Below are 27,698 nucleotides of genomic sequence, written 5' to 3'. Positions count from 1 at the left end.
GCCAAACAGAGGCATGGTCCTGCCTGGGCAGGGGTAGGGGGGTCTGTGGCAGAGAGCCAGTCGGGGTGAGGCTGAAACAGACATGTCTCCTTTACGAAAACTCGCCATATGTGGGGACTGTTAAAATGGAGTTGAGTCAGGCCAAGAGAGACTGCACTTCTCCCTCAGCCCCTTGTGGCTGAAGCTGGCGTCGCTAGGACCTGGGGCCAGGTGACACCTAGGTGGGAGCCCTCCGAGAAGGGCCATCCCTCTGGAGTGCAAACTCCCCTTCCTCTCCCTTCAGGTGGGTGCAGTCAGCCTCTGAAGGAGAGGGGAGGGCCAGCGGGAGTCCCAGGTGGGAAGGGAGACCCTGTGATTGCGATGATAAACTCCACAATGGCTGACATTTTGATAACCAGATTGGCTTACAGAAACTACTGACCTGCTGTATTAGTTTGCTTGGGTTGCCGTAGCAAAACACCACAGACCGAGGGGCTTAAACAGCAGAGATTTATTTCCTCACAATTCTGGAGGCTGGGAGTCTGAGATCAAGGTGTTGGCAGAGTTGGTTTCTTCTTAGGTCTCTCGCCTTGGCTTGTAGACGGCCTGCTGCTTGCTGTGTCTTGTCGTGGCCTGTGTGTGTCTGTGTTCTTACCCCTTTTTATAAGGACACCAGTCACACTAGTTTAGCGCTCACCCCAGTGGTCTCGTTTTACCTTAACTACCTTTTTAAAGGCTCTGTCTCTATACGTTTGTTTTCTAAGCCTGTGAGTCTGTTTCTGTTTTGTAAGTTCATTTGTATCATTTTTTTTAGATTCCACATATAAATGATGTCGTATGATATTTGTCTTTCTCTGTCTGACTTGCTTAGTATGGTGGGGTGGGGAGGGATAGGCTGGGAGTTTGGGGTTAACATAAACACACTACTATATATAAAATAGATAACCGACAAGAACCTACTGTGTAGCACAGGGAACTCTACTCAATATTCTGTAATAACCTATATGGGAAAAGAATCTGAAAAAGAATGGATAAATGTATATGTATAACTGAATCACTTTGCTGTACACCTGAAGCTAACACAACATTGTACATCAACTATACTCCAATATAAAGTAAAAATTAAATTAAAAATAAATTTAAAAAAATTAAAAAGTGCCTGATACAAAAAAAAAGTCTCTGTCTCCAAATACGGCCACATTCTAAGGTATTGGAGGTTAGGACTTCAACACATGAATCTGGGTGGGGACACAATACAGCCCATGATAGCTGAATTAAGTTCTAAACTGGTCTGGGATAAAATTAAGATATCTGCTCAAGGGGGACCGGAGTGTTTGGGGCGAAATGTGGAGAGCAGGAGATCTGCTGGTTTGTGCGTCACTGAGAGGCTACTCTTCAAACGCAATAAAAGAGTTACTGATCAGCCTTCTTTCATAGTCAGCCAGAGCATCTTATACCAACGAAAAGCTGACTAGTTCCTTAAACTAAATTAATATCTTAAGGTTAAAAATACCTGTAGGCTTATTGTACATGCTTTTATCCAATTACCCACCAAAGGGCCAGTGCAGATGTAAGCCAGCACCAGAGTTAGGTGATGCAGGCCAGGATGGGGAGTGTGCTGGGACATGCCTGAGATGGACCAAGTTCTGGCATGAACCTCCGTGGTATGTGAGGCCGTGCATCCTGCATATCTCCTCTGCATCCCTCAGGGTGGGGATGCAGCCCCTGGCGTATGCTGGCCAGAAGACGTACCTGGCCTGAGCTCCTTGTGCTTGGTCATTGCCCTCAGTGGTCAGTGTCAGTTCATCTTGGGTAGCGCTTGAGAGTTATTCTTAGAACTGTGCCCATGAATTCAACCTCACTCCATGATAAATCCTGGGCTATTAATTGGAATTCTGTGGTATAATGACTAACAAATCTCCCCACCCCTTACACAGAATGCCTTGCCCATGTTGTGTTTTACCTGGTGTGATGGTTAGTTTAAGGTGTCAACTTGGAGGATGTTTTGGATGAGATTAGCATTTAAGTCAGTGAATTTCTGGGTAAAGTAGATTGTCCTCTCAAATGTGGGTGGGCCTCATCCAATCAGTTGAAGGCCTAAATAGAACAAAAACTGACCTCCCTCAAGCGAGAGGGAATTCTCCATCAGATTGCCTTCACACTGGCTGCACCACTGGCTCTCCTGAGTCTCCAGCCTGCTGGGCCTCACTACAGATTTTGGTTGTGCCAGCCTCCGTAATTGCATGAGCCAATTCCTTATGATACATCTTTCTCTTGATATATACACCCAACCTAGCCGTTCTGTTTCTCTGGAGAACCCTGACTGACACGCCTGGAGTGATGATGATGGTGGGTTGTTCATTCCCCTAAAGGGGCGGACATTGCCTCGTTTTTATGGAGGGATCTTATGGAGGCATTTCCTGGACTCTAAATAGGAGACCACCTTTCTTTTCACCCTTCCTCCATTCTGTTCTGGTTTCTCAGGTTCATGGCCAGCCAGTCTAATTCTCTCCATAGACAAGGGTGGGAAAGTCAGTCAGGTGGGATGGTGCCAAGGGAAGCTCCAGGAAGCAGGGTCTTCCCTGAGGCTAAGAAGCAAATGTGATTGAAGGGGCAAATGGCCCAAGGGAGAACAGAGGACCAGTTCAAGCCTCAGGGCCAAGAGCTAGGACCTGAATCGTTTGCAAGAGTTGAGGCCGGAGATGAATCAGGAGTTGAGAAGACAGGAATAAGCTGGGAAACAGCATAGGAGGGGGAAGTTTCAAACACTGAGCTGCAAACAAGACAGGGTTGAGTTCAACTTTATTGGGTGCAAGGGATGTGGCAGAGGGTGTGGCAGCTGTTTAAAGGCACAGTGATGTCAGTGTTAATAGAGCAGTCCATTCGAAGCCCAGCTCTACTACCTACTGGCTCTGTGTGTGACCTTGGTCAAGTCACTATCTTTGTGCAAAAGAGGAATAATAAGCCACTCTACAGAGATGCTGTGTGAATTACGAGATGATGTGGAGCATTAGAACCTGTACCCAGCACACACTGAGGATCTACTCAATTACGTCAGTTCCCTTCGCCCTTTGTGGATACGATCAACTGACCACCCATCTTGTTCAATAACACACTTCTATTCTGAGACAAGCTTCCCCTATCCGTTCTAGTAGTTAATGTGTTCTTTGAGGATGCAATCTAATTATAATTAGCCCGATGATGTGGGGGAAAAGCTCACTTTGAAACCTTTGCTAATGATACTATATCTCTACCATCATTTTCTCTTTTAGCCTAGATCACTGAGTTCATTTTGGCAATTTAAGTACTACTCTCGGTCCTATTAGCAATCCCAGTTACGCAAAGGGAAGTTGGTCCGGCAGTTCTCACTTAGATTCCTGCCTGCATAAGATTTGTGAGACAAGGGACGAAAAGGAAAAGAGAGAGAGAAAAAAGAGAGAGTGTAGCTAAAGTCATTCCATAAATGGTCAGAGCTCATAACCAAGCATGTGAAAATATGTCTTGTAGAAGGATATGTGGCAGAGACTATTTTCCAATCCACTATTCATTTTCCCTTTAGTTAAGGAATTCCACATTTTTCTTCTTTTTTTTTAAAAAATTAATTATTTTTTGGCTGCTTTGGGTCTTTTTTGCTGCGTGCAGGCTTTCTCTAGTTGCAGCAAGCGGGGGCTACTCTTCCTTGCAGTGCGCGGGCTTCTCATTGCAGTGGCTTCTCTTTGTGGCGGAGCACAGGCTCTAGGCTCTCGGTCTTCAGTAGTTGTGGCTCGCGGGCTCTAGAGTGCAGGCTCAGTAGTTGTGGTGCACGGGCTTAGTTGCTCCACAGCGTGTGGGATCTTCCCAGACCAGGGCTTGAACCCGTGTCCCCTGCATTGTGAGGCGGATTCTTAACCACTGTGCCACCAGGGAAGTCCTCCACATTTTTTCGGACTGGAAATGTCCACAGGTAAATGACTATGTTTTCCAGCCTCCTCTGTAGTTAGGCGCAGCCTTCTACCTAAATTCTGATTGGAATTTGTTGGGTGAATCTACTACAGAGGATCCTTAAAAGGGAGACAGGGACAAAAGGGAGGCCCACCTTTTGTCCTTCCCTCTTCATGGAAAGAAGGTGAAATGGCTGGTGCTCCAGAAGCTTTAATGGATCATGAGGCAACTCTGAGGACAGAGAAACCTGGTTCCTTGATGACTTCATGGCACTTTCATCCCAGCCCTGGACTACCTACTCCAGATCTCTTTTACGAGGGAATACGCTCTTCTGTGTTTGAGACACTGCAGCTGGACCTGTTATTAGAATACGAATGCAATTAATAACTGGCTCAGAATGAATTCCTCTCAACCCACATTTTTCCTCCTCCAGCCAATGTGTTGATCCAGACTGTGGTGGGTCTGAGGTGGCTGTGAAGTAGTCTTGGGAAGTTTATTGAAGGGAAATCCATAATTATGGTGCCCAGATGTGGCAGATGACATCCTGAGCTGGCCAGAGGAATTTGGGACAGACTCCAGTCAACAGTAATTTAATACCTTGGGCCAACTGAATGAGTACTTCTTATAGTGGTCAACTATAAAAGAAAAAGAGGCCTGTTTACTGAGTGTAAGAAATTTCTCAATATCTCCTATAACCCCCAAGCCCTTGGTCTCAATCCTGGTTACTCTTGCAGTTGGGGTCGTCTTCTGGAAGGATGTAGCTGATGAGAGATATGATGTTAGAGACACTTTTACTTGACTGCTAATGTCACCTCCCCACACCCCAATCTTTGTTGCATGCTCAGAAGGGCATGTGGGGGGAGTGTGGTCAGTTTAAATCTCGAAGTGTCTTCATTAGTACAAACAAGAAGTACATCGATGCGGCCTGACTGGGCACAGTGTCCTAATAGTGATGTTTTGTTCTCACTGGAACAAGCCCTTTTATTAGTGACTGACCCGTCACTGAATTCTGTTGTTTCATCCTTCAAAATGCTTTCCTTCCAGTTCCAACAGCTATTACCCTAAAACCGGCTCTTAGAACCTCATGCTAGGATTCATGCAACAGTTTTCTAACTAGCCTGCCCCTCAAATCAATGCCAGACTTGCTCGCCTGAAAAACTGCTTTCAATGTGCTTCACTTCAGCTAAAGTGCTTTCCAGTTTCCTGTTACTAATCACATGTTTGAGTTTTAAGGACATCCATCAGCTGGTCCCAACTTGAATTTCCTCCTGCATCTGGTGACATGCTCTTACATTCACCTGACTGTCAGCAAGCCCCGCCCTTTCTGTGAAGCCCTGCTCCGTGGTTCCCCTTTCTGTCCCCCTTGTCCTCCCAAAGCTTAGTCATCCTTGGGGCAGGGGTGGGGTGAGGGTTGTGAAGGGGGTGCAGGAAAGTAACTGAAACTCTATTCGGCACCTATTATCTGCTTCCTTTCATTTTATTCTATTCAGTAAAGGCCCAAGTCAGGCCAGCAACAGTGTAAAGCTTTCCTAACTTCTTTACAGGGAAGAGTTACACAATTCAGGATTGTTTTGTTAATTGTTGAGAAAGCATTTGATACTTACAGCTCATAGATATAGGACACTGCAGGAAAGAATCCTCTGTTGTACTTCTTTTATATTCTCCCAACAAGCACTGAAGACTTGACTGCTAAGGCCTGGTGATCAAGAAAGTATGAACTTTGGGTTCTAATCCTGACTCTTTCACTTATTAACGGTGTGACCTGGGCAACGTGCTCATCAAGCTCCTTGAGCTCATTAACCGTCACCTGGAATCAATGATACTTCTCCTGGGGTGAAATAAAGATAAATGTATGTAAACTCTGCAGCGCAGTCCCTGACACGTCGTGAGTGCACGGTAACACTATTATCAGGCCTGGCGGAGATCCCAAGGTCAGTTCACTGGGAAAGAAAGGTCACCCCGGGCAGTGGTTGGAGGGACACTGGCCCTACACCATACCAGCGCCAGGGCCCGCCTTCCTGGGGGACCTGACAGGCCCGCTGGGGCGCTCCGAGGCCTCTCAGGGAAACACGAGTCTTTCTTCCGGGGGTGGGGGGTGGGGTCACCAGACCCCGAGGCTGCACCACCGCAACCGCAGGGAAGCTGCAAGGACTCCGCTCCCAACAATTCCCTCACACGCAGGCGCAAGCTGAGTCTCCACCTGCGGGCAGCGCTGGGCGGTACCTTCGTGGGGCGGAGCCTGGGGCCGGACCATCTCACACGGCGTGGGGACGGCGGCCTTTCCTTTGGCGATACGCCCAGAAGCGCGCAGGGGGGCACCGCGGTTCGTCTGGCCGCTGGGGAAAGTGCCGAGTCTCCCTTCCTCGCGTTCCCTGGGCCCAGAGCGCGGGCTCGGGGCCCTTCGCCCCCTGTGCCCCCGAGTTGGAAGCGGCGAGCGCAGGGGGCGGGGTCGAGGCGGGCGCAGGGGGCGGGGCCGCGGGGGGCGGCGGTGTACTTGCTGCGCAGCGCGCAGCTCAAGTCAGTCCTCGGCAGTCAGCGCGGCGGTGCGTTTCGAGCTCTAAGAGGCCTGCGGGCTGCGTCCACCATGTTGTGCCGGGCGGCGTGCAGGTGAGGCGCCGGGCGGCGTGCGCAGCGGGGACGCGGCCCCGGCCCCACGGGCGAAGAGGCGCGGGCGGTGGCCTCGGCGGGTCGGCGCGGTGGCCGCCGCTGTCCCCCACCGCCTCCCGCTCTGCCTACTCTCTCGCGCCGGCCCCGCGAGGTCCAGGGCACCTTCGGGGACCCGGCGTCGCAGGGCGTGGCGAGAGGCCGGGCCTGAGGGCAGGTGTCCGTTGAGCGCGTCCAGGTGCCGCCGAGGCGCTGGACCGCAGCGTTAGTTTAATGGCAAAGACTGGACAGCGAGGGGGCCAACGACTGGAAGGCCCCCCAGGGGCGCGGGTCCTTCTAGCCGGGCCTGCGGAGCCGGGCACGCGGCTTAACGGTTGCTGCCCGCGTCAGCCGATCGGGCTGTGTTTGCTGTCTTTCCAGCACAAGCAGGAAGCTGGTGCCGGGTCTGGGGGCTCTGGGCTCCCGGCGGAAGCATAGCCTCCCCGACCTGCCGTACGACTATGGCGCCCTGGAGCCCCACATCAACGCGCAGATCATGCAGCTGCATCACAGCAAGCACCACGCGGCCTACGTGAACAACCTGAACATCGCCGAGGAGAAATATCGGGAGGCGCTGGAGAAGGGTGGGTGCCGGGCGGCCGTACTTCGAGAAACCGGTTACAGGGAACCGTGGCGGCGAGGCGGATCTGCGCAAAGCCCCACCCCTGCTTTCAGCAGGATCGCTGCACGTGTTCGCGCGTTGACTTAGGGAGCAGAATTCACAAGGAGAAGAGCCGTTTCGCGGGGGAACTGAGACAGGCTTGTATTTATTTGCTAATCTTTGGAATTAAGTGAAAGTATAACACGGAGTTGGTATTTGTTTTTTAAAGGAGCTCAGGTGACAAAACCAGTCGTGCGTGGACTTCTTTCGTGTTTTGCATCTGGGGGCATGTATGGGAGTACTAAGTCTTTTCTGTACAAAATAGCATTACACTTCGAATCTGTTAGTTAATGTTAGTAATGTTAGTGGTTTGCACGAGGGAAATAATTGTGTTTCCAGGCTATATGTATGGCTGAAACTGCTCAGTTAAAAGTGTATTTTTTTCTTAAATATGTTTTTATCGAATTTCAGTCCTGTGAAATTTGAGTGAATTTTAGACTGTGACATCTTGTTGAGTGGGGACATCTAGTGGAAAAATGTAGTATTTCAGTCTGTGTGTGAGGTAATAGGTAAACAAAAGGAAGAGGAAGTTACCACATTCTGGAAGATTTACTTGTGATCATCAGAGGGACCGCAAGTGCAAGTACGGTAAAGGAAAAGGTTCAGAGTACGGGAAGAGGTTCTGTGATTTAGGACAAAACAAATGCGGGAAGAATGTGGTAATGGGGAGAGGCTGGGATAAATCCCAGTTGTGAAACTGTTTCCTGGATGACAACATCAGACATCCGTGAACACTTCTCTTCAATATTTTAAAAACAGCTTAATTTCAGTCCTTTTCTTGTGCAGTCAAAGCTTTGCTTGTTTAATTAAAGCCAATGGAAAAAAAGCTTTACTATATTATATTGTACTGTATTGCCTATAAGTTAATGAATGTCTGTAGAGCTTTCTTTTATTTAAAAAATAATTTTAAAAATCATTAAGGAGTTAAATTTTCATGTTTGAAAATTTGGGAAAAATATCATCAATCTTACCGCATTTAAGTATGTAAATACTTTTCAAACAAAATACTTAACTTTTATTGTATTCAACAGAGAAAATTGGCCATGAAGCCAGTGAAAATGTTGAGCTTCAGAAAAGTGTTCTTAAAAGCGGATATTAACCCCCCCAAATTTCTATTAAAATTTAAAAAATGATTAAGTAAACTTTAAGAGATTGTGATTAAACTAGTTCTCAAGAAACATGTTTCTTTCCCATTAGAAATATTTAGTTATTGTTGACTTATTAAAAAACAATATAAAGCCTACATTGATTTTTAGGGTGATTCTCCAAGAAAAATCAGTAAGGGAAACACTGAACTGTCAGAAAGTTATTTTATAAACATAACAACGACAACAAAAGTTGACATCTTAAACAGAACTCTCAAAGATTATCTGTGTATTCAGATATCATTGGCCCTCTCCGCCTTTCTGAATTGCTAAAAACTGGAGGTTTTATTGTTTCAGAAAGCGACATTTCGTTTTTTTTGTTTTTTTTTAGAAAGCGACATTTCTTACGTGTGTTCTTGGCATGTGTCCCAACAACAGAAATAGGGAACTTGGATTGCTATTATGTAAGCCGCCCAAGGGCAGAGATCTCAGTGGTTCTCTGTGCCCTTCACTTTGCCTCTTGGTATCTTGTGAGTCATAAGAACTTAATACTTAACTGAATAAGGGAATTCCCATTTTTCCTAATAGTTCCGTTAGTCTGTAGCTTCTTGAAGGCATCAAGAAAAATATTTTGTTTTGCCTCCATGTTTAGCAAGGTAGTAAAAACAGCTTCAAATATGACATTCTTTTTAAGTATAGAGGTCAGAATTTTCTTTCCGTGGAACTCCGTTCAGCATTCACGAGTGCCTGCTGCACGTGAGGCAGTCTGTTGGGCCTCAGGGACACGGCAGTGCACAAAAGTCCTGTCCTCGCTGGAGCCTTCCTCCTAGCGGAGACACGTGAACAAGTCAATATGGAGTGTGCCGGGGCTGAAGTCCTACTGAGGAAAACAAAGTAGGGGAAGTGGTCTGGACGCGGGGCGGGGATTGCCCATCTTATATTGTGGTTAGAGAAGCCTTCTGATGAGGTTGACGTTTCAGTGGAGACTTGAAGGAGAAATGGGGGGAGTGAACCATGAGACTGTCTCCGGGAAGTGTTCCAGCAAAGCCCTCAATGGTCAGTGGAAGCCCTAAGCCGGGAGCATGCCAGGCCTGTCGCCTAAGCGCCAGGAGGCCATGGTGGCCAGAGCTGGGCCAGCAAGGAGGTGCAGAGGGTCGGATGATGGGCACCTCTGTACCGATCGTCTGGACTTCGGGTTCACTCTGAGAAGAGCATCCTGCAGAGGGGTTTGACCAGACGTGTGCCGTGATCAGTGGGGGTCTAGAGAAGCCCTCTGGCCACTGTGTTGAGAATAGACTGTAGCGGCAGGAGTGGAAGCAGGGGACCAGTGAGAGACAGGGGCACGAGTGCGGGGCGGAGGTGCTGCTGGTGGCACCACAGGCAGGAAGAAGGGGTGAAGTTCTGGGTGTTTTCCGGAGCTGGCTTTGCTGGTGGGTGTGCTGGTGGGCTGATGTGGGGTGTGAGAGGACTAGCGTGAAGAATGACCGCATCATCAAAGATGTCCTGAGGAAACAGCTGGCACTCACTCAGGTGGGGAAGGCCTTTGGATGAGTAAGTTTGGGGTGGAAGATCAGGGGTTCAGTTTTGAACGAGTTGAGTTTTTTGTTAATGTAACGTTGACGTATTTCCCAGTGGATGGTTGTCTATCTAGAAAATGGGAGTTGAGCATTTTCCATGTGGTCTGTATACGGAACCATCTATTTTATAGCATTCCACTATTTTCTGTCTTTGTTCTCTTTTTATTTCATTTACTGAAATCTTTTCTACCCAAGAAACCCGAGTTCTTTGAAGCCCAGGAGTGAATTTTCTACTAGCTTTGCCACCCCTGCTGGCTTCTCACTAGTTGTTTGGTACATTATTAATTGAACTGAAAATCCACTGGGACAAATATTTTGGGGAAGGTTTTTTTTTGGGTAGAGTCTTGAAATTGTGAAATTTTGGGACCAATAGGGATGTTACAATGGTCCAATTATCTAATGTTTTACAAAGGAAAAAAAATAGTGTATAGAATGGTCAAAAAAGTAAGAATTTTAAAAAATGTGTTTTTACTTTAACCTTTCAGGTGATGTCACAGCTCAGGTAGCTCTACAGCCTGCAATAAAGTTCAACGGCGGAGGCCATATCAATCATAGCATTTTCTGGACAAATCTGAGCCCTAACGGTGGTGGAGAACCCGAAGGTTGGTTTAGATTGGTGCAACCTTAGCTACGTCTTGTGCACGATAGGAATGACTTGATTTTCTTAAGTTACCTTTAATTCTCCCTGAGGTGTCATAATGGTATGTCTTTCACAGCAAGCAGTACGACAAAACTGTAACTTTCAAAGGGACACGTGCAAGAGTGGAGAATACATTCAGGGAATTATATCGTCAGATTTTATACACACGCACAGTATCACATACAGTGTCACCTTTCGGTTGAAACGTACTGTACATTAGGGAAAGACTGAGAAACTTCGTTTTTAGGAAAGATGAGTTTTCACTTACTAGCTCTAGACCCTGGGACAAGATGTTAGCCATTCTGTACCTTACCTTCTTCATCTGTATGCTATGGGGATAATAATAGGGCTGTTTTAAAAATTAAGTGTTATTATAGAATAGTGCCTTTTGCTGTTGTTTACTACTCTTCCTAACTGATAAAGAGTCGGTTGTCCCAGAAAATTAGGTTTTCCAGGACAACTGCAGGTAACAAGGGAGTACGGAGCCGGTGATCTTGTCCACTGCTTGTTCACTTGACCTCCTGTGGAGCACGCAGAGACCCAGAACTTTAATTATCCTCCCCACCCCAGGGGAGGTGTGGGGTGTAAATATAGCTCTCCTCCTTTGTTTCTGCTCTTCTGGCACGTACCTTAAGTTTCTGTGGCATTTTTTTTGTTTTTAGTCATGTTCTAGAAGGCATCTTGTGCCCTTGACATAAGCAGTTTCATTTGGAAGTAAAGATGAATGGGGGAATAAGTATGGGAAGCTGGACAGTTCATTTTTTCTGAGTTAGGTCTTCAGACCGTGACTTAATACTTTCGAGGTGTTGTGAGTTACCAGAATACCAGCAGGTTCTGGTGCTCTGCCACTTTGTGTTGTCTGGTACCACTTTATTCCATCATTTGTGCTTAGAACAGATGACTACTTTTAAGCCAATAAAGTAAGAGAGGTGATACTTTGGGCCTAGTTGACTTAGTTGATGTGCTCAGTCTCGAATTGTATTCTGTATTGCTACAGAATAAAAAGGGTGATAACTCTTAAAGTGTACCCTTAGTTCATTAATAGGCAACATCACTCTTTTTTTTTTAAGATGTTGAGGGTAGGAGTTTATTCATTAATTTATTTTTGCTGTGTTGGGTCTTCGTTTCTGTGTGAGGGCTTTTCCTAGTTGTGGCAAGCGGGGGCCTCTCACTATCGCGGCCTCTCTTGTTGCGGAGCACAGGCTCCAGACGCGCAGGCTCAGTAGTTGTGGCTCACGGGCCCAGTTGCTCCGTGGCATGTGGGATCCTCCCAGACCAGGGCTCGAACCCGTGTCCCCTGCATTAGCAGGCAGACTCTCAACCACTGCGCCACCAGGGAAGCCCCAACATCACTCTTTTTAAAATGATATAATTGAGATAGGAAAGATCTAGGCTGCCTTGGAGAAGAAGCAGATCTCACCCATAACATTTTATTCCCAAATTGAAACATAGAGTAGGTAGGGTAGAAGTCAAAGTAAAATCTTCTGTTGATGGGAAAAAAGAAAGCTAATGAAAAATATTATTTCTTTCCTTATGGAAACAGCACTGTGAGTGAAGAAATCCCTCTAACATGTTTCAGCAACAAACATGTAAATTAAAATTGTGAGATGTTATGACCCTGGTGTCAGGACAGGAATAACACTGTTTTGTAGGCTCACTTGGTCATGTAGTGTTTTCCATGTGTTTCTAGTTGTGTCTGGGGCCATATGACAAGAATATTGGGATATATTTTATATAATAAAATATTTTATTGTAATTGTTGCCACCTGTTCATTTGTGAGTGGTTTTGGGGTGTTTTTTTTTAATAGGGGAGTTGCTGGAAGCCATCAAACATGACTTTGGTTCCTTCAAGAACTTTAAGGAGAAGTTGACCACCGTATCTGTTGGTGTCCAAGGCTCAGGCTGGGGTTGGCTCGGTTTCAGTAAGGAACAGGGACGCTTACAGATTGCTGCTTGTTCTAACCAGGATCCCCTGCAAGGAACAACAGGTTAGGCTTAAGAATTATTACACGTTTATTCGGGAGAGATGGTTCACTATAAAGCATTTACCGTGAAATACGGAAGACTAGCAGTGTTTAAACCTACCCTGAGCACGTACTAAATTGAACAGATCTTAGTAGATGATACCCAGAGTCTTGTGGGAGCAAAAATCTTTCCAAGTCCTTGATATTTTATAAAATGGGCGCGTGTAGTTTTACAGATATGTTAACAAAACATGTTTTAAACATAAACTCTGCTTCATTTGACAGAGAATTCGTATCAGCCTACATAATAATTATATGCACTAGAATAAAAAACTAAAATTAGATAAACAACATGAAGGAGGAAAAGACACATAGTCTGAGTCTGACTTCAGAGCTTGGACTCTCAACTCCTCTGCTGAGCACCTGTGGTCAAACTGGGACCAGAGCTCAGGTTTCCAGACATCTACCTTCCTGAGGATTTTTTGGCGTAGGAAAAGATTGGGCTTAGAAGCTGCAGGCTGGGTTCACCAAATCCTTTTTTTATGTTGAGCCAGATGGAAGTAGAAGCTCTTTAGGAAATAGTCATAAGGATCCAGCAGTTTGCTGGAACTTTGATGTGAGGTGATACCTTAGCATCAATCAGCAGTAGGTCTCAGCCATATTTTCTACCTCTACACGTGTCCGGAGACTTGCTTACGTGACTCACTAACCTGGATATGTTCAGATTAGCCAGAATCTAAACAGCTCTTTAGGGAAAGTGAGATGCCACAGAATTTGGAAAAGCAACCAAAGATGTGTGAGCCCTGAGTGCTCTAAGAGTCAGGTACCTGACCGAGGAGGCTGTGATTGGCAGGTCAGTCCTAGCAACACCTTCTTCTCTCCTGCTTGAAGAAAGCCCATTGGAATAAAGATAAATGAAAGTTATGGTGATTTATCTAGGGGGAAAATCATGTATAAATTTTGTTCCCTTAATTATAAGTTATTAGTGACGCACCTCACAATTGATTTAGACATGCTGGTTGATGCTTGTTTTCCTAGAGGAGCGCTTTCAGTTGGAGAGGTTTCTTAAATGAATGTTTTATAGATTTAACTACTTCTTCACACACTTTTCAGAAACTAAATAATGTATCTTTTTCTTAAGCCTTACTCAGTTTTCCTTGTTAACTTAATTTTTATTATGTCTCATAAACGCTCTTTTATTTATTTATTTATTTGCAGTAGAGTTGCTTTACAGTGTTGTGTTAATTTCTGCTCTACAGCAAAGTGACTCAGCTATACATGTGTATAATCGTAAACGCTTTGTATTCTCTGTGACTAACATCAGCCCAGGGGAGCAGAGCAGGTTTTCCATAGACTCCCCCAAATGCTCAACACCTTTGGAAGGTCCTCAGCCACACCCACAAAGAGAACACACCCTTCCTGAGACCCCTATTGAGGACCACTGAGAATTGGCTCTTGGATAAATCTGTTGATATTTTAAGAATAGCTGTTAAAATACTGTGGTTAGTTGATTTTCCCAAGTCTGTTTTAATTACTTTTACTATTTATCACATTTTCTTCCAAAGAGTAAAGTTTAAAATCTTTTTCTAGGATATTTATTCTTATGCAAATTTCCTGTTTACATAAGAAACTGAAAAATGGATGAGAATGTTGTAAAGGGTAGTTTCGTGTGCATAGGCTAATTAAAGTTGAAAGCGAGAAGATACAGTGTTGTAGAGTGAAATTCATAGCTTTTGTTTCTTTCCCCTTCTTTCCAATAGGTCTTATTCCACTGCTGGGAATTGATGTGTGGGAGCATGCTTATTACCTTCAGTATAAAAATGTCAGGCCTGATTATCTGAAAGCCATTTGGAATGTAATCAGCTGGGAGAACGTAGCTGCAAGATACACGGCCTGCAAAAAGTGAAACGCCAGCCTTCCACTGAGAGCATCAAGCTCTTTGTGACTATGTTTGTAGTAGTGCAGAGAACCACGTATACCAGTAAGCTGCTCCATTGTAGTGTTTCTGAGTGTGGCTTATTCAAATATTTGATAAACATAATTTAGTGCTGTGAATAATCTCTTTTAAAAGCTTGTTATTAGGCAACTGTTTGAAAATGTTAAATGCTTTGTATAATTTAATCTTTTGATTGAACATTTTCTTCAGAGAGCTATAATAGTTAGGAGATTATAATTTTCATCAGAAAACCATGAAGGATGTTTCATCCCTATACTGTTGGAGTGTCTAAGGAAGCCTTTCTAATCCTGTTCTATTGCAGTTACAGAAAATCTGGTCTTTTGCCCCATTTGTTTAATAATAAAATACTAAATTTATTTCCCAAGGGAAATATTCAGTTTTCTATTGAAAATTGCTCTTTTTGTAAGTAATCCTCTGTCCGGTATTACTTCGGGTGGATATCACCCAGTGGTCTTTAGTTACTTATGATCACAGGTTCTACAGGGTTAACACTAACCATTTTGTCATTAAAAATATATATAACTTGATTGCTAATTGCGAATTGCTTTATTATGAGAAGGAAATAGTAGTGCCTCTGAATTTTTCTGTGGACAGAAAAAGACTTTTGTGAAATTTTGTCCTCAAACATAGAAATGTGTGTTGTCTAAGTGCTCAAAGTGGACAAATTAGGGCCTAGTTAATAAAGTCAGTGATAGGGATGGGCCACAAATCTGCCGGCCAGACACTTGCCCCTCTTCTTTTGGGCCTGCTCGTGAAGCATCCCTCTCAAGAGAACCAGACCTGGGTCAGGGCCTGCGTTGCCAAGTAATGAAAGACACATTGGTTTCAGGATGCAGTCAGGAGCATGCCTCTATGAGGAACATTTGTTTTCAAAGATTTGATTTTGAGTTATTTCATCCATTTTGATGTTTTTTGTTTCTTCTAGAAAATGTACAATCGCTATAGAAGCTTTATATTGTTTTATTGGTTTTTCCAATAAAGGGAAAACCGTATCCCTAATATAGTGACAGGGCAGTCAAGTTCCATTCCTGTTGGGTTTTTGCGAATGGAGCTGTTCAGTGCAGCAGGGTCCTTTCTGTACTTGGCTTCACAGTGTCAGGTGTTCCGTGTTCTTCATCATCTTCTCTCCTTTTTTATCAACTGGACATTTCCTAATATATTTTACAGTTCTGTCACTGAAGATTTCATTTGTTTCTGATCTGACGATTACAGGTAATGCTATTCTGATACCCCACACAGGTTTTACCTTCTATTGGAATATTTTCTCTATGTAGGTTTTTTTCTTAAACCTATTTTAGTAACAGGGTGTTTTCTCAAGTTTATTTTTTCATTAAAAAAATTTCCCCCTAACTTTATTATCCTATTTCTTTTTCATGGAAAAATGGAGTGACTTAGCAGTTTCAATATTGAAGACTGAAGTTTTAAAAAAAATTTAAATTCAAGGCACTTTACTTTTAGAATTCAATTAGAAAAGTATTTAGGCTTTCTGAATTGTCGACAGCGTTGATGAGACTAGTGTTAACTGTGTATGTGTGTGTGCTTGTGGATTGAAAACACTTCAGAGACTATGATTGCCATCCTTTCTATACCACAGTAAAATGGCTTTAATGGGGCACAACTGAGAGCCGTGTGACCGCTGCTTACATATATCCTATACACACATATATATATGCCTATATATTATAAACAAGGCAGTGAACTCTGTAAACAGACCATTGAGAAAATAGGACCTTCTTGAAAGATGGGCTTTTGAAAACAAGTAGTCTTCTAGATCATGAACTAACAAAGATATGCAGAGACTACTGACTTATATAAAGCTTTTGGACTCTCATTAAGCTTTAAGATTAAAAAAAAATTCAATGTTGAAATTTCTATGGGGCTCTATTTTTGCTTTGATTGTATCATGTGAGAACAAGGGAAAGCATGCTGTCCTCCACTGCACTTTTGGATTTTAAGAGACTAAGATAACGTACAGAGTAGAGATTTTAATCATCCAGCAGAAAATGAGACTCTATAAGATTCTGTTTAGCCCTGTTTTTCATAATAGAAAAGAAACAGAAAAGCTAAAACAACCGTTTCTTCTGGAAAGAGCAAGTACTGTTCACCCAGGAAGGATTTTTGTGACTGAATCAGCAGTGCCTGCTGTAGTCATAGACGGGCTTCGAAAATCGTAGCATGATTGCTGCTGCAGGGGAACAGGATGCAGAACAAATACTGTCTGTGAAATAGTATCTGTTGCTCGAACTGTTGTGTAATAATTAAACTTTGATATTGAGAAGTTACAACTTTATTACACGCCTCAGATTCATGATTCTAAAATGAGATTTGAATTTCTGTGGAGTGCCTTTAAAAAGTAACATCAAAATCATAAAATTAAGATTGATGTGTGTTGTCAGTCATATCTAAAACTAGGTATAAATACAAATTTTGTTTCCTGTTTTAATTTCAGGGGAACTACTGTTTGGGAAAGCTGTTCGGTAACTGTTTTATAAATTACTGTCTCTCTTTTTCAGTCATACCCTAATGATCCCAGCAAGCTAATGCCCTGTGTTCTAAGGTACACATGGTACATATTAAAAATCCTGTAAGGTCCTGGAGAGTTTTCATTTAATTATTCATTAAAGAAGCATTTATTTTCATATTGTAAGTGTGAAGCTTTTTGATTATTAATAAAAGAATCTGTTAACCATCAAAGGAGGTCTGTATTAAGTGTGTGTGTCAGAAACATTTATAATCTTGCAATGCTTTATCATTTTTACTGTAGGAAAGGAATAATAACTGATAGGTAGTTGAAATTTTACTCTAAAAACCCAGAAGGCATATGAATTCTGTCTCTGGGAGGAATTCTTTTGTGCATGGTTCTCATGACTGTGGCTCCACCTTCTGGAGGCTCTAATTTGGAGGGTCTCCATGGTTCATCTAGGGGAGGTGATGGGCGGTTTCCTCTACTTGGAGAATGCATAGCTTTCAAGGCCTGATTTCTACCAGTACAAGTTTGAGAGGTCTGAAGGTTATTTAAAAACTCAAAGATCGAAAAACTTTTTTAGTCTGATTCCATCGTTTCTTTGGCAATACATTGGCCTTAAAAACTTTGTGGGTTTCTAACCCATTTGCAGCCAGTTTTACGTGCCAATATCCACAATAAACATCCACAATGAAAATTTTTTACTAGATATACTAGATGTAATTTTTTTTCTAACATCTTTATTGGAGTATAATTGCTTTACAGTGGTGTGTTTCTGCCTTATAACAAAGTGAATCAGCTATACATATACATATATCCCCATATCTCCTCCCTCTTGTGTCTCCCTCCCACCCTCCCTATCCCCCCTCTAGGTGGTCACAGAGCACCGAGCTGATCTCCCTGTGCTATGCGGCTGCTTCCCACTAGCTGTCTATTTTACATTTGGTAGTGTATATATAAGTCCATGCCACTCTCACTTCATCCCAGCTTACCATTCCCCCTACCCGTGTCCTTAAGTCCATTCTCTACGTCTGTGTCTTTATTCCTGTCCTGCCCCTAGGTTCTTCAGGACCACTTTTTTTCTTTTCTTTTTTTTTAGATTTCGTATATATGTGTTAGCATACGGTATTTGTTTTTCTCTTTGACTTTCTTCACTCTATGACAGACTCTAGGTCCATCCACGTAGATGTGAGTAATTTTTATCCTTGCTTCCTTACCCCGTCAGCGTAAGAGCAGCTACCTTGAGCTAAAGGTAGTTAAAACAATAAGCTCGGGGGTGGCGGGGGGAAGCCCACATCCTTCATCCTTGCTTTGGGGCTGAGACTTGAGCATTTGCTCAAAGCCGTTTTCAGTCTTAACATCTTTTACTGTTTGGGATTTAGAAGTAGTCAGCTTTCCCAGCCTTTCAGGACCCAAATTTCTGAACTGTATTTCCTTTCATTTCTGCTTGCAGACCGGCCAGTTCTTTCCTGAAGGCACGAATGACATCTTGCTAAAGGGGGAGATAAAAGCCAACACACAGGGTCAGTCTGGTTCTTCTCGAACATTCTAGAGCTGCAGTGGCTGTGCCTTTCACGTTACCGCAGGAAGCAGGTTTACCGCATGATCTGCCACTGGGAAACACGGCTTTCCAACTTTTCAGCTCCCGATACCAATTTTCTCACTGGCCGCTAAGCCAATGCCACATAGTTTGAATTTATTTATTTATTTATTTTCGGTACGCGGGCCTCCCACTGCCGCACCCCCAACCACCCCCACCCCCCCGTTGTGGAGCACAGGCTCTGGACACGCAGGCCCAGTGGCCATGGCTCACGGGCCCAGCCGCTCCGCTGCACGTGGGATCCTCCCGGACCGGGGCACGAACCCACGTCCCCTGCATCGGCAGGCGGACCCTCAACCACTGCGCCACCAGGGAAGCCCTGATTTTTTTTTTTTTTGGCTGGGATAGTACCCACTTCAACGTCCTAGTATTTGAATTCATTTGGGTAACTGCTGCTTTGACAACAAACTCCAAATATATAATGGCTCAAATACAATAGGTTGTTTTTCACTCAGGTAAAGTGTATATGTGTTTCTGGTTAGCGCCGGAGCTTTCTACTCGCAGTGATTTGGGGGTCCAGGCTCTTTAGCTTTTACTGCTTTGCCGTCCCAGTAAGTGCCGTCTGAGGAGCTCTTGTCACCGTCATTGAGCCTGTGGAGTGCAAACCAGCATGTGGGTCACGTGTATGAAGTTTTATGGGCCAGGCCTGGAGGTGGCGCCTGTGTGTCTGCTGTTTTACTGGTGACCACAGTGCACCTAAACACAAGGAAGGCTGGGAAGAGAGCTTAGCTCTGCTCCTGTGCCCAGAAAGGACAAGAAACAGCCAGTCTCTCTACTGCTCTGGGATTCTGAGCAATCTGTTTGACCTCTCTGTGCCTCAGCTTCTCAGCTGACCATAACGGGTTTCTGTGAGTTTACGGGGTCTGGCATGAAGTGAGCACTGTTAAGTATAGCTATCATAGAAGTTGTTTTACACGGCTTCTCAATTTTTATCTTGTCTGATTCAGCCACCCTGCAGGGAAGGCAGAGGGGATACAGACTCAGGGACAAATTTGTACCTGGGACTCTAGTGGCCTGTTCTGGGGTCCTCTACCTGCTTTAGTGTGCTTTCTACAACAGTGCATTATATTCTGAAAGAATACCTTGATGTGTACGTTCTAAGTCGGGGCCAGGGGAAGTGTCTTCATTTAGGAAAAAGCTGAAATACCCAGATCTGTTAAAGCAATTCCACCAATGTTTTGATTTACTTCTCCATCTACATGTTTTAATTACACCCTTTCATTTCCTCCCCAGTACCAAAACATAAAACTGCTTACAAAGCAATTTTTTCCTAAAAAGCCTATTTTTATTTGGTTAAGCCTTTCTGTGAGAATGCCTGGGAGAAGCCAAAAGTGAGATTCCCCCCATCCCCTACCCCCAAAAAACAAAACAAACCAAAAAAAAAAAAAAAAAGAGTCAGATGGGAAAGGGTGTGTGGCTTTAACTTCTAATTTTGGCCTCTCACTGTTGTGGCCTCTCCCGTTGCGGAGCACAGGCTCCGGACGCGCAGGCTCAGCGGCCATGGCTCACGGGCCCAGCCGCTCCGCGGCATGTGGGATCTTCCCGGACCGGGACACGAACCCGTGTCCCCTGCATCGGCAGGCGGACTCTCAACCACTGCGCCACCAGGGAAGCTTCCCCATTTCTTCTTTTTCCTAGAGAATTCATCTTCTCCAAGTTTGCTGGGATGGGGAGTGAAAAAGTTTGTGTCTCTATTGTACCCCTTGAATGTATCCCTTCCTCTTAAACTCCCCATTCGCCCAGGACACATCTGAAACCCAGAGAGCCATCTGTCATCTGCTCTGAGTCTCAGATTTAATTCTAATGCAGGCCTCAAGGTTAAAGGGCCTGTTTGCCTCGGTCTCCAACAGCCTTTAAAAGTCAATCCCCATAAAAAGCTTTATTCTTCCCCTGTCCAGAGGAAACCTCAGGATTTTTTTCTTTTACCCTAAATATATTTGCTCTACACCAGTAGGTGGCAGTATTTCTATGCTTTTCTCCCCTCCATGCTCTGCTATAAACAGGACTTATGCGAAAGCAGAGTGGGTTGGAACAGTATTAAGGGTTCCCCTCCCCACCCCAAAGGAACACATTACCTTGTTAGTTTTGTTCATTTGAGAACAGATAATCTTTTACTTTTTAAAGTTTTAAACTTAAAAATTCTTTTTATTTTGAAACCATCTCAAATTTACCTAAAAGTTGCAATTATAGTACAAGGCCCTTAGCTTTTTCAGAATATTTTGAGAGTTAGTTGCTGTTGTGAGGTGCCATCACCACCGAGTACTTTGTATTTCCTGCAGACAAGGGCATTCTCCTGCAAGCTCTAGACGGCCTTCAAAGTCAGAACATTGGCAATTGTGTGTCACTATCCCGTAACCCTCAGATACCGTTCAAGTTTCACTTCTTGTTCCGGTGATGCCCTCTACAGCAGACGGACCCAGTCCAGAATGACCACTGCATTGAGTAATCATGTTCCCTCCCTTAGAAGCTGCCACGGTGTAGTTAGAAGTTCCCTGCATCACAGAGCCTGTGGAAATGGTGATGCAGGGAAGAACACTTCTTTCTTTGTTTGCGAATCTGATCCATATGGATAGAGTATTTAGCCTACATGCAGAGTCTTGTAAAGGCTCCAAACAGGAAGCCTCTAAATTAGCCAGCAGCGAGTTTTTAAGGTATGCCGATTTCAATCAGTTAGCAGTTCTCTTTCTTACAACAAAGTAATTCCCTTTAGGCAAGAGCTCAGCCTTCATTTTCCTTTTTTTTTTTTTTTTCCAAATCCTTTGTTCTGATTTATTTAGGTTACCGGGATGCCATATTCAGTTTTCAGACATTCTTACCAACCGCAGTTGAGGACAACCGTGCGTGGGTGTCAACCATGATGTTGCTTTTCGATTTGACTCCCTCCACTTCCTGCCAAGGATTTTCTTTCTACGAGAAGGTAATCAGATTTGTGCAGGTTCTATGTCTCAGTTCTTTTTTCTTTAAATATTTCACTTGTTCCCTCCATCTATTTCTCTTGGGAAAATCCACTATTCTCTAAGATTTAGTGTAATGGTACCTTTTTTTGACACCTTAGGCCAAATTGGTCATTCCCCTGCCCTCTATCTGCCCCTCTCTCGGTCCTGGTACTCGCTGGTCTATATTGCAACAACTTGCTTCTAGATCTCTTCTCTCCACGAGGCTTGGGGTTTATCCAGGGTGGCAATCGGTCTCTATTCATTTTGTATCACTAATGCCTACGACAGGGCTTGACGTCTAGCAATGGTCAACTTCAACCGCTCTTTCCTTTAGACATTTCTTCTCATATTTTAGTCTAACATTTTTCTCAACGTAGATGACACATGTTTTTAGTTGTGGAAAGTGGAATAGGAAGCATTATCCCATAGGCTGATGACATGGTCTTATTATCAATAACTAGGAGCTGTCTTAATAGACATCTAATTATTGCCAGAGAACATAAGATAGTCTCTTTGAAAATCTAAATTGTCATTTTGTTTTTTTAAATTTTATTTTAAATTTAATTAATTTATTAATTTATTTATTTTGGGTGCGCTGGGTCATAGTTGCAGCAGGCAGCCTTCTTAGTTGCAGCTCACGAACTCTTAGTTGTGGCATGCATGTGGGATCTAGTTCCCTGACCAGGGATCGAACCCAGGCCCCCTGCATTGGGGGTGCAGAGTCTTAACCACTGTGCCACCAGGGAAGTCCCTAAACTGTCGTTTTCAAGGCTTGTTGCTAACGACTCTACATAGCTCAATTGCTTTAAACTTCTTGAAAGTTAAAATGTTTCAAGTCATTTCTGGCTCTTTACTAAGATTTTAAAAAGTGGCTACAAACAGTGTTTGGTAAGATTCATTAAAGACACCTGCCTGGTGAGAATTATCGCGCGTGTCCATGGCCTACGACTGGACTTTAAGGGTCCATTAGTCTGCAGGCTGAAGTAGACCTACCACTGCCCTCTGGGGAAGACCATGTCTCCTGCTGCCTCTAGGGCTGCCTCCTTGTAGAGTGAACGGCCTTCTGCCTGTGCACATTGTAGTTTATTCTCTAAACCTCCTCCCCGCAAGCCAACTGACAGAGTGAAGGGGTACGGACCTGCCTGTACTTTGTAATATATAATCTGCACTTCAGATAGTTCTCAGAGTAAAACCCCAAACTCTCTGCTGACCAATATTTATAAAAACCAAGAAGTAATATTTATAGGAGTATGTCTGAAGCATGATGCTCGGTACCTCCCATGGAAATCCTTGCCCTCTCACTGTCATTCTCGTCTGCTTCCTCCTCCTTGTTATTATCATGATAAAGGTGACACAATGCACCTGTTCCCTAGGTTTTGCTAGACCCGCTAGCAGTCATTCTTGGACTGGGTGGCCCACTGATGTGCTATCCACACACACTGCATTCGTTTGGTGTTTTGTAGAGCTCCGTTTCCTAAATGGGCGAGCCGTATAAGACAGTGGTTGAGAGCTTGACCTTCGGGGACAGATGTTCCTGATTTGAATCCTCGCTCTAATCCTGGCCGTTCCCCTTGCCGCCTATGTGACCGCTGGCGAGTTACCTGATCTCTCTAAGTCTCCGTTTCCCCTTCTGCAGCATAGGGTGAGAATACCCTTGACAGGGTGTCGGCACCAATTAAACAAATAATTCACGTGCAGCATTTAGCACAGTGCCTGACCCCTAGTAAGTACTCAACATATTTTCAAAAACTACTTTAACATAGTTATTAACTGCACATTGGCGTGCTGTCAGTGGCCCACATGGGGGTAACATTAAAGACAGAGGTCCCCTGTGCTGTTGCAGTCGGGATTTGCGGGGGGAGCAGATATCCAGGGGAAGATCACTCCCCGAAAGCCTTGGGGTCGGGTGGGCTCCTGGTGGCTTCCAGGAATAGCCAGGAGACCAGCGGGGCTGGAGAGTGAGGGGCTGGGGGCTGGGGGAATAGTTCACTTAGGCCTGTGGCCTCTGGAAGGATACTGGCTTTCACTCTTCATGAGATGGGAGCCAGTGGAGAGTGTGGGTGTGGAAGATGCTGTTCATTGCATCTCACAGTTTTCTCCTCCTTCTTTCCTTCTTCCTTCCTTCCTTCCTTCCTTCCTTCCTTCCTTCCTTCCTTCTTTCTTTCTTTCTTTCATTCTTTCTTTCTTTCTTTCTTTTCTTTCTCTCTCTCTTCCTCCCTCCCTTCCTCTCCTTCTTTCTTTCTTTCTCCCTCCCTCCCTTCCTTCCCTCTTTCTCTCTCTTTCTTTCTTTTTCTTTCTCCCTCCCTCCCTCTCTCTCCCTCCTTCTTTCTCCCTTCCTTCCTTCCTTCCTTCCTTTCTCTCTCTCTCCTTCCCTCCCTCCCTCTTTCTTTCCTTTAAATAAATTTATTTATTTATATTTTTGGCTGCATTTTGTGTCTTCATTGCTGCACGTGGGTTTTCTCTAGTTGTGGCGAGTGGGGGCTACTCTTCATTGTGGTGCGCAGGCTTCTCATTGTGGTGGCTTCTCTTGTTGTGAAGCACGGGCTCTAGGCATTTGGGCTTCACTAGTTGTGGCATGTGGGCTCAGTAGTTGTGGCTCACAGGCTCTAGAACGCAGGCTCAGTAGTTGTGGCGCAAGGGCTTAGTTGCTCTGTGGCATGTGGGATCTTCCCGGACCAGGGCTTGAACCCGTGTCCCCTGCATTAGCAGGCAGATTCCCAATCACTGCACCACCAGGGAAGCCTCTTTCTGTCTTTCTTTCTCCCTTCCTTCCTTCCTTCTCCCTTTTCTCTCCTTCTCCTTCTCTTTCCTCTTCCTCCTCAATGGGAAACTTTTGTTCAACTTGCAGTATCAGGTCAACTAAGTCCCTGGACAACTGGTGGGTCTTCAGAACAACTATGGAAAGTGTGACTTGTGTGACTTTTCAGGTTGTGTTCTTTGTGTTGACAGCCAGAAATCTAGTCTACGTCAACTTTCTGATCAGAGCAAAGGCCCCTTTTTGGCAATAGAATATCAGGTTGATGACCTGTCTTGGTTATCTGTACAACGTCCTCGCAGCTGTAGGTGACTTCAGAGCTCATACCATAGTGGTTATTACTTTGTTGGCTGCATGATTGTGCGGTTACTAATGATTTTCTCCACTAGACCATAAGCTCCATGAAGGCAGAGGCCATGGTGCTGCTTTAAAATTCAGCACTGCATCGCCAGAACCCACTACACTGTCCTGTATACTTAATAAATAATGGTTGAATGAATGAATACATTAAATCAGTATGATAATTTTTATTTTCTTTACTGCTGTAATGCTGGAGCCAAACATTATGAAACCTTTGTTCAGAGAGCCATAAGCAATTATATTGTTGGATAAAAATCTATACATTTAAGAATACATTGCAAGACTGTATTTTCTGCCAGCAAATGTGGGCCAGGGGTCCCAGCTTTGGTCATGATTTAGCAATTGTCTGAAATGTCCCTGCTCTGCCAATCTGTTGGAAAGGCAGATAAGAAGATTTCAGAGGAATGGTAAGATTTGATAAGAAAACCCATTTTTCTGTGTGTAAATAAAAGAATTCAGGAGACTCAGTTAAGTTTTTTTTTTTTTTTTTTTTTTGCGGTACGTGGGCCTCTCACTGTTTTTGCCCCTCCTGTTGCGGAGCACAGAGTCCGGACGCGGAGGCTCAGCGGCCATGGCTCACATGCTCAGCTGCTGCGCGGCATGTGGGATCTTCCCGGACCGGGGCACGAACCCGTGTCCCCTGCATCGGCAGGCAGACTCTCAACCACTGCGCCACCAGGGAAGCCCTCAGTTAATTTTTTTATATTAAAATTTTTTTATATTTAATATGAATATGTAAAAATATAAACCTATATAGAAATCTCATTTTTTGCAGATCTTATACAACTATAAAATCAAATAAATATATCATTTAGTGCCAACACAATTATGAAGCCAATGCCATTCCAATGGACAGCATCAGTGAACCTGGGTCATGCCTCCCCTTGTGAACATCTCACTGCCTGCTCCCTGCTCCTGTCTTTCGCTTGGCAGGTTCCACATCATTCTCTGAGTTAATCCAATTCCCTGAGTGTCGCCCAACACTCTCCTTTTCTCAAAATATTGCAAAATATATATTCCTTCTGCCATCTGCAATGCAATTTACCTTTTACCTTTACTGGCTTAAAAATGCCTTTTTGGTGGCTTCCCTGGTGGCGCAGTGGTTGAGAGTCCGCCTGCCGATGCAGGGGACATGGGTTCGTGTCCCGGTCCGGGAAGATCCCACATGCCGCGGAGCGGCTGGGCCCGTGAGCCATGGCTGCTGAGCCTGTGCGTCCAGAGCCTGTGCTGCGCAGCGGGAGAGGCCCCGACAGTGAGAGGCCCGCGTACCGCAAAAAAAAAAGGCTTTTTTTATCTCTTAAGTCCATTTCTGCTAAGCTCACCAAACAGTAAGTGCTGTTACCTGTTGACCGTGTGATCAATAAACATTATGGCAAATAAAATCATCTTGCATCCTCAGACATAAAGCAGACATCCCAATAGCCCAGAAAGCGCTTACATTAACATTTTTTGTATTACTACTGAAATGAAAAAAAGTTTTACTAATTGTGTAGAAAAACTTGAGCGTATCCAAAAATGTATCAGAGGACAGTAACTTAAAAACATTAGGCTAAATAGTTATTTACTGCCTGTTTATTTAGACCCAAAAATCGATTTGTGTGTGTGTGTGTGTGTGTGTGTGTGTGTGTGAGAGAGAGAGAGAGATGGAGATTGAGAGAGATCGAGAGATAGAGAGAGAGAGAGAGAGAGAGAGAGAAGAGTTACTCGTTAAGCATTGGGTTGGTTGGCCAAAACGTTCGTTCGGGTTTTCCGGTAAGATGTTTCGGAAAAACCAGAACGAACTTTTTGGCCAACCCAATATAATTGTTTAAGCTGGTCTTTAAATTTTGATGGGTACATAATCTCTTATAGAGATCTTTGAGGAGAATCAGGCAGAATGTTTGCCTCTGGTTATTTTCAAGATTTTTAACATTAAGTTGGAATTCTTGAGATGAAAGTTACTATGTAAAATAAAGAGTTGAGAATGCATGTCCTGGGCAAATGCCAGGACTATTGTTTTTTATTTTCCACTTAAGTCAAATATTTAAAAATTTTGTTTGGAGATGGTGTTTATCATCTTGATATATTCTAGACTATTCATCAGATAGTTTATCTAAAACATTGGTTTTTATTTAGATTATAATAAACAGGTTAGTTATCTGTTTTTTAGTCTTTTGTAATAGTCATGAGGCAGACTTCAGTTACAGTGTCAAGTTAACTTTTTTCTTGACTTTACACAAACATTTTCTGAAGGGTTCTGTGAATTCTTCAAAAATACAATATACACTTTACTACTGCCAGAGAATGTATGTATCTTAAATTTGAGTATTTGAACTCTCACATCTGAACATTTGAAATGCATTTATGTTTCAAAATCAGATTTTGAAATTAACATGGAATCTGTATCTTGAAAATGTATGAGAGTCTCAATATTTAAATGCCCATATTAACAAAAAGTGTAGGGACTTCAAATTCAATTTTGTGTTTTTTTTTCTAGTTCTATTTATAGAGCAATTCTAGTGGTTTACAAATAAAATATGTTAGCTTTTAAGTAGCAAAATACACAGAAGTTAAAAGTTGGTTTTTAAATTTAATTCTGACTTTGATAAAGAGCAAAGCTGTATTACAGAAAGAGCATGGAATGGAGAACTTAACATGTGAAATCTTATTTCATATTCCAAATCCATGACTACTTGGAGACACCCATTTTTATTTGATTACTTTTAGTTTTCAACCAGATGTTTGGTATTATGTATGCCTGGCTGTAGCGCAGCATAGCTAATAGGCCTATTTACTTATATGGAGTGTTTGCCATTGTGATATCCTCAGTGTAATGCCTGTTTATCACAAGTTTTGCTCATTATTTTTATTAGGTCCTAATGGTTATTACAATGGCCTTTAAAATCTTATCCTAAACCTTAACCCCAAAGCATTTAAGTTTCATTGCCACAGGGAGATACTGTTAAAGTAATTTTGGTAAAGTGTCATCATTCCCCAAACAGTGATTTTTTTCCTTCTAGTTAAGATTATGGTAAGTAGGCTGTGTGTGTGTGTACTTGCAGTTATACAATGTTTATTGTGAATATCACTATTTAATTTGTTGACATATTGTAGAATACAAAAATATAAGCTCAAAATGTTATGTTATTTGGGAGGGATCAAGATGGAGGAGTAGGA

The 27,698-nt window shown here is 43.7% G+C and overlaps 1 protein-coding gene across 1 annotated transcript; it reads left to right on the top strand.

The window, feature by feature from the left end:
• Positions 1-6,407: 6,407 nt before the first annotated feature.
• On the top strand, positions 6,408-17,019 carry SOD2 (superoxide dismutase 2). Its single transcript, XM_029223997.1, has 5 exons — positions 6,408-6,507; positions 6,925-7,127; positions 10,352-10,468; positions 12,315-12,494; positions 14,231-17,019. Exons 1-5 carry the CDS (start codon positions 6,485-6,487, stop codon positions 14,374-14,376), a joined length of 669 nt encoding a protein of 222 aa, XP_029079830.1. The 5' UTR covers positions 6,408-6,484; the 3' UTR covers positions 14,377-17,019.
• Positions 17,020-27,698: the final 10,679 nt, after the last annotated feature.

This window comes from Monodon monoceros, unplaced genomic scaffold (genome assembly GCF_005190385.1).
Source record: "Monodon monoceros isolate NGI ecotype Baffin Bay Population unplaced genomic scaffold, NGI_Narwhal_1 Super_Scaffold_15, whole genome shotgun sequence".
Lineage (NCBI taxonomy): Eukaryota > Metazoa > Chordata > Mammalia > Artiodactyla > Monodontidae > Monodon > Monodon monoceros.
The sequence above is the reverse complement of the archived record's forward strand: the minus strand, read 5'-3'. Positions and strand labels throughout refer to the sequence as shown.

Bases quoted from the DNA above. Each gene is read 5' to 3' on its own strand.
- SOD2 (XM_029223997.1), top strand. From the start codon at position 6,485: ATGTTGTGCCGGGCGGCGTGCAG. The intron at 6,508-6,924 runs GTGAGGCGCCGG...CTGTCTTTCCAG, and splicing joins TTGTGCCGGGCGGCGTGCAG to CACAAGCAGGAAGCTGGTGC. The intron at 7,128-10,351 runs GTGGGTGCCGGG...TTAACCTTTCAG, and splicing joins TCGGGAGGCGCTGGAGAAGG to GTGATGTCACAGCTCAGGTA.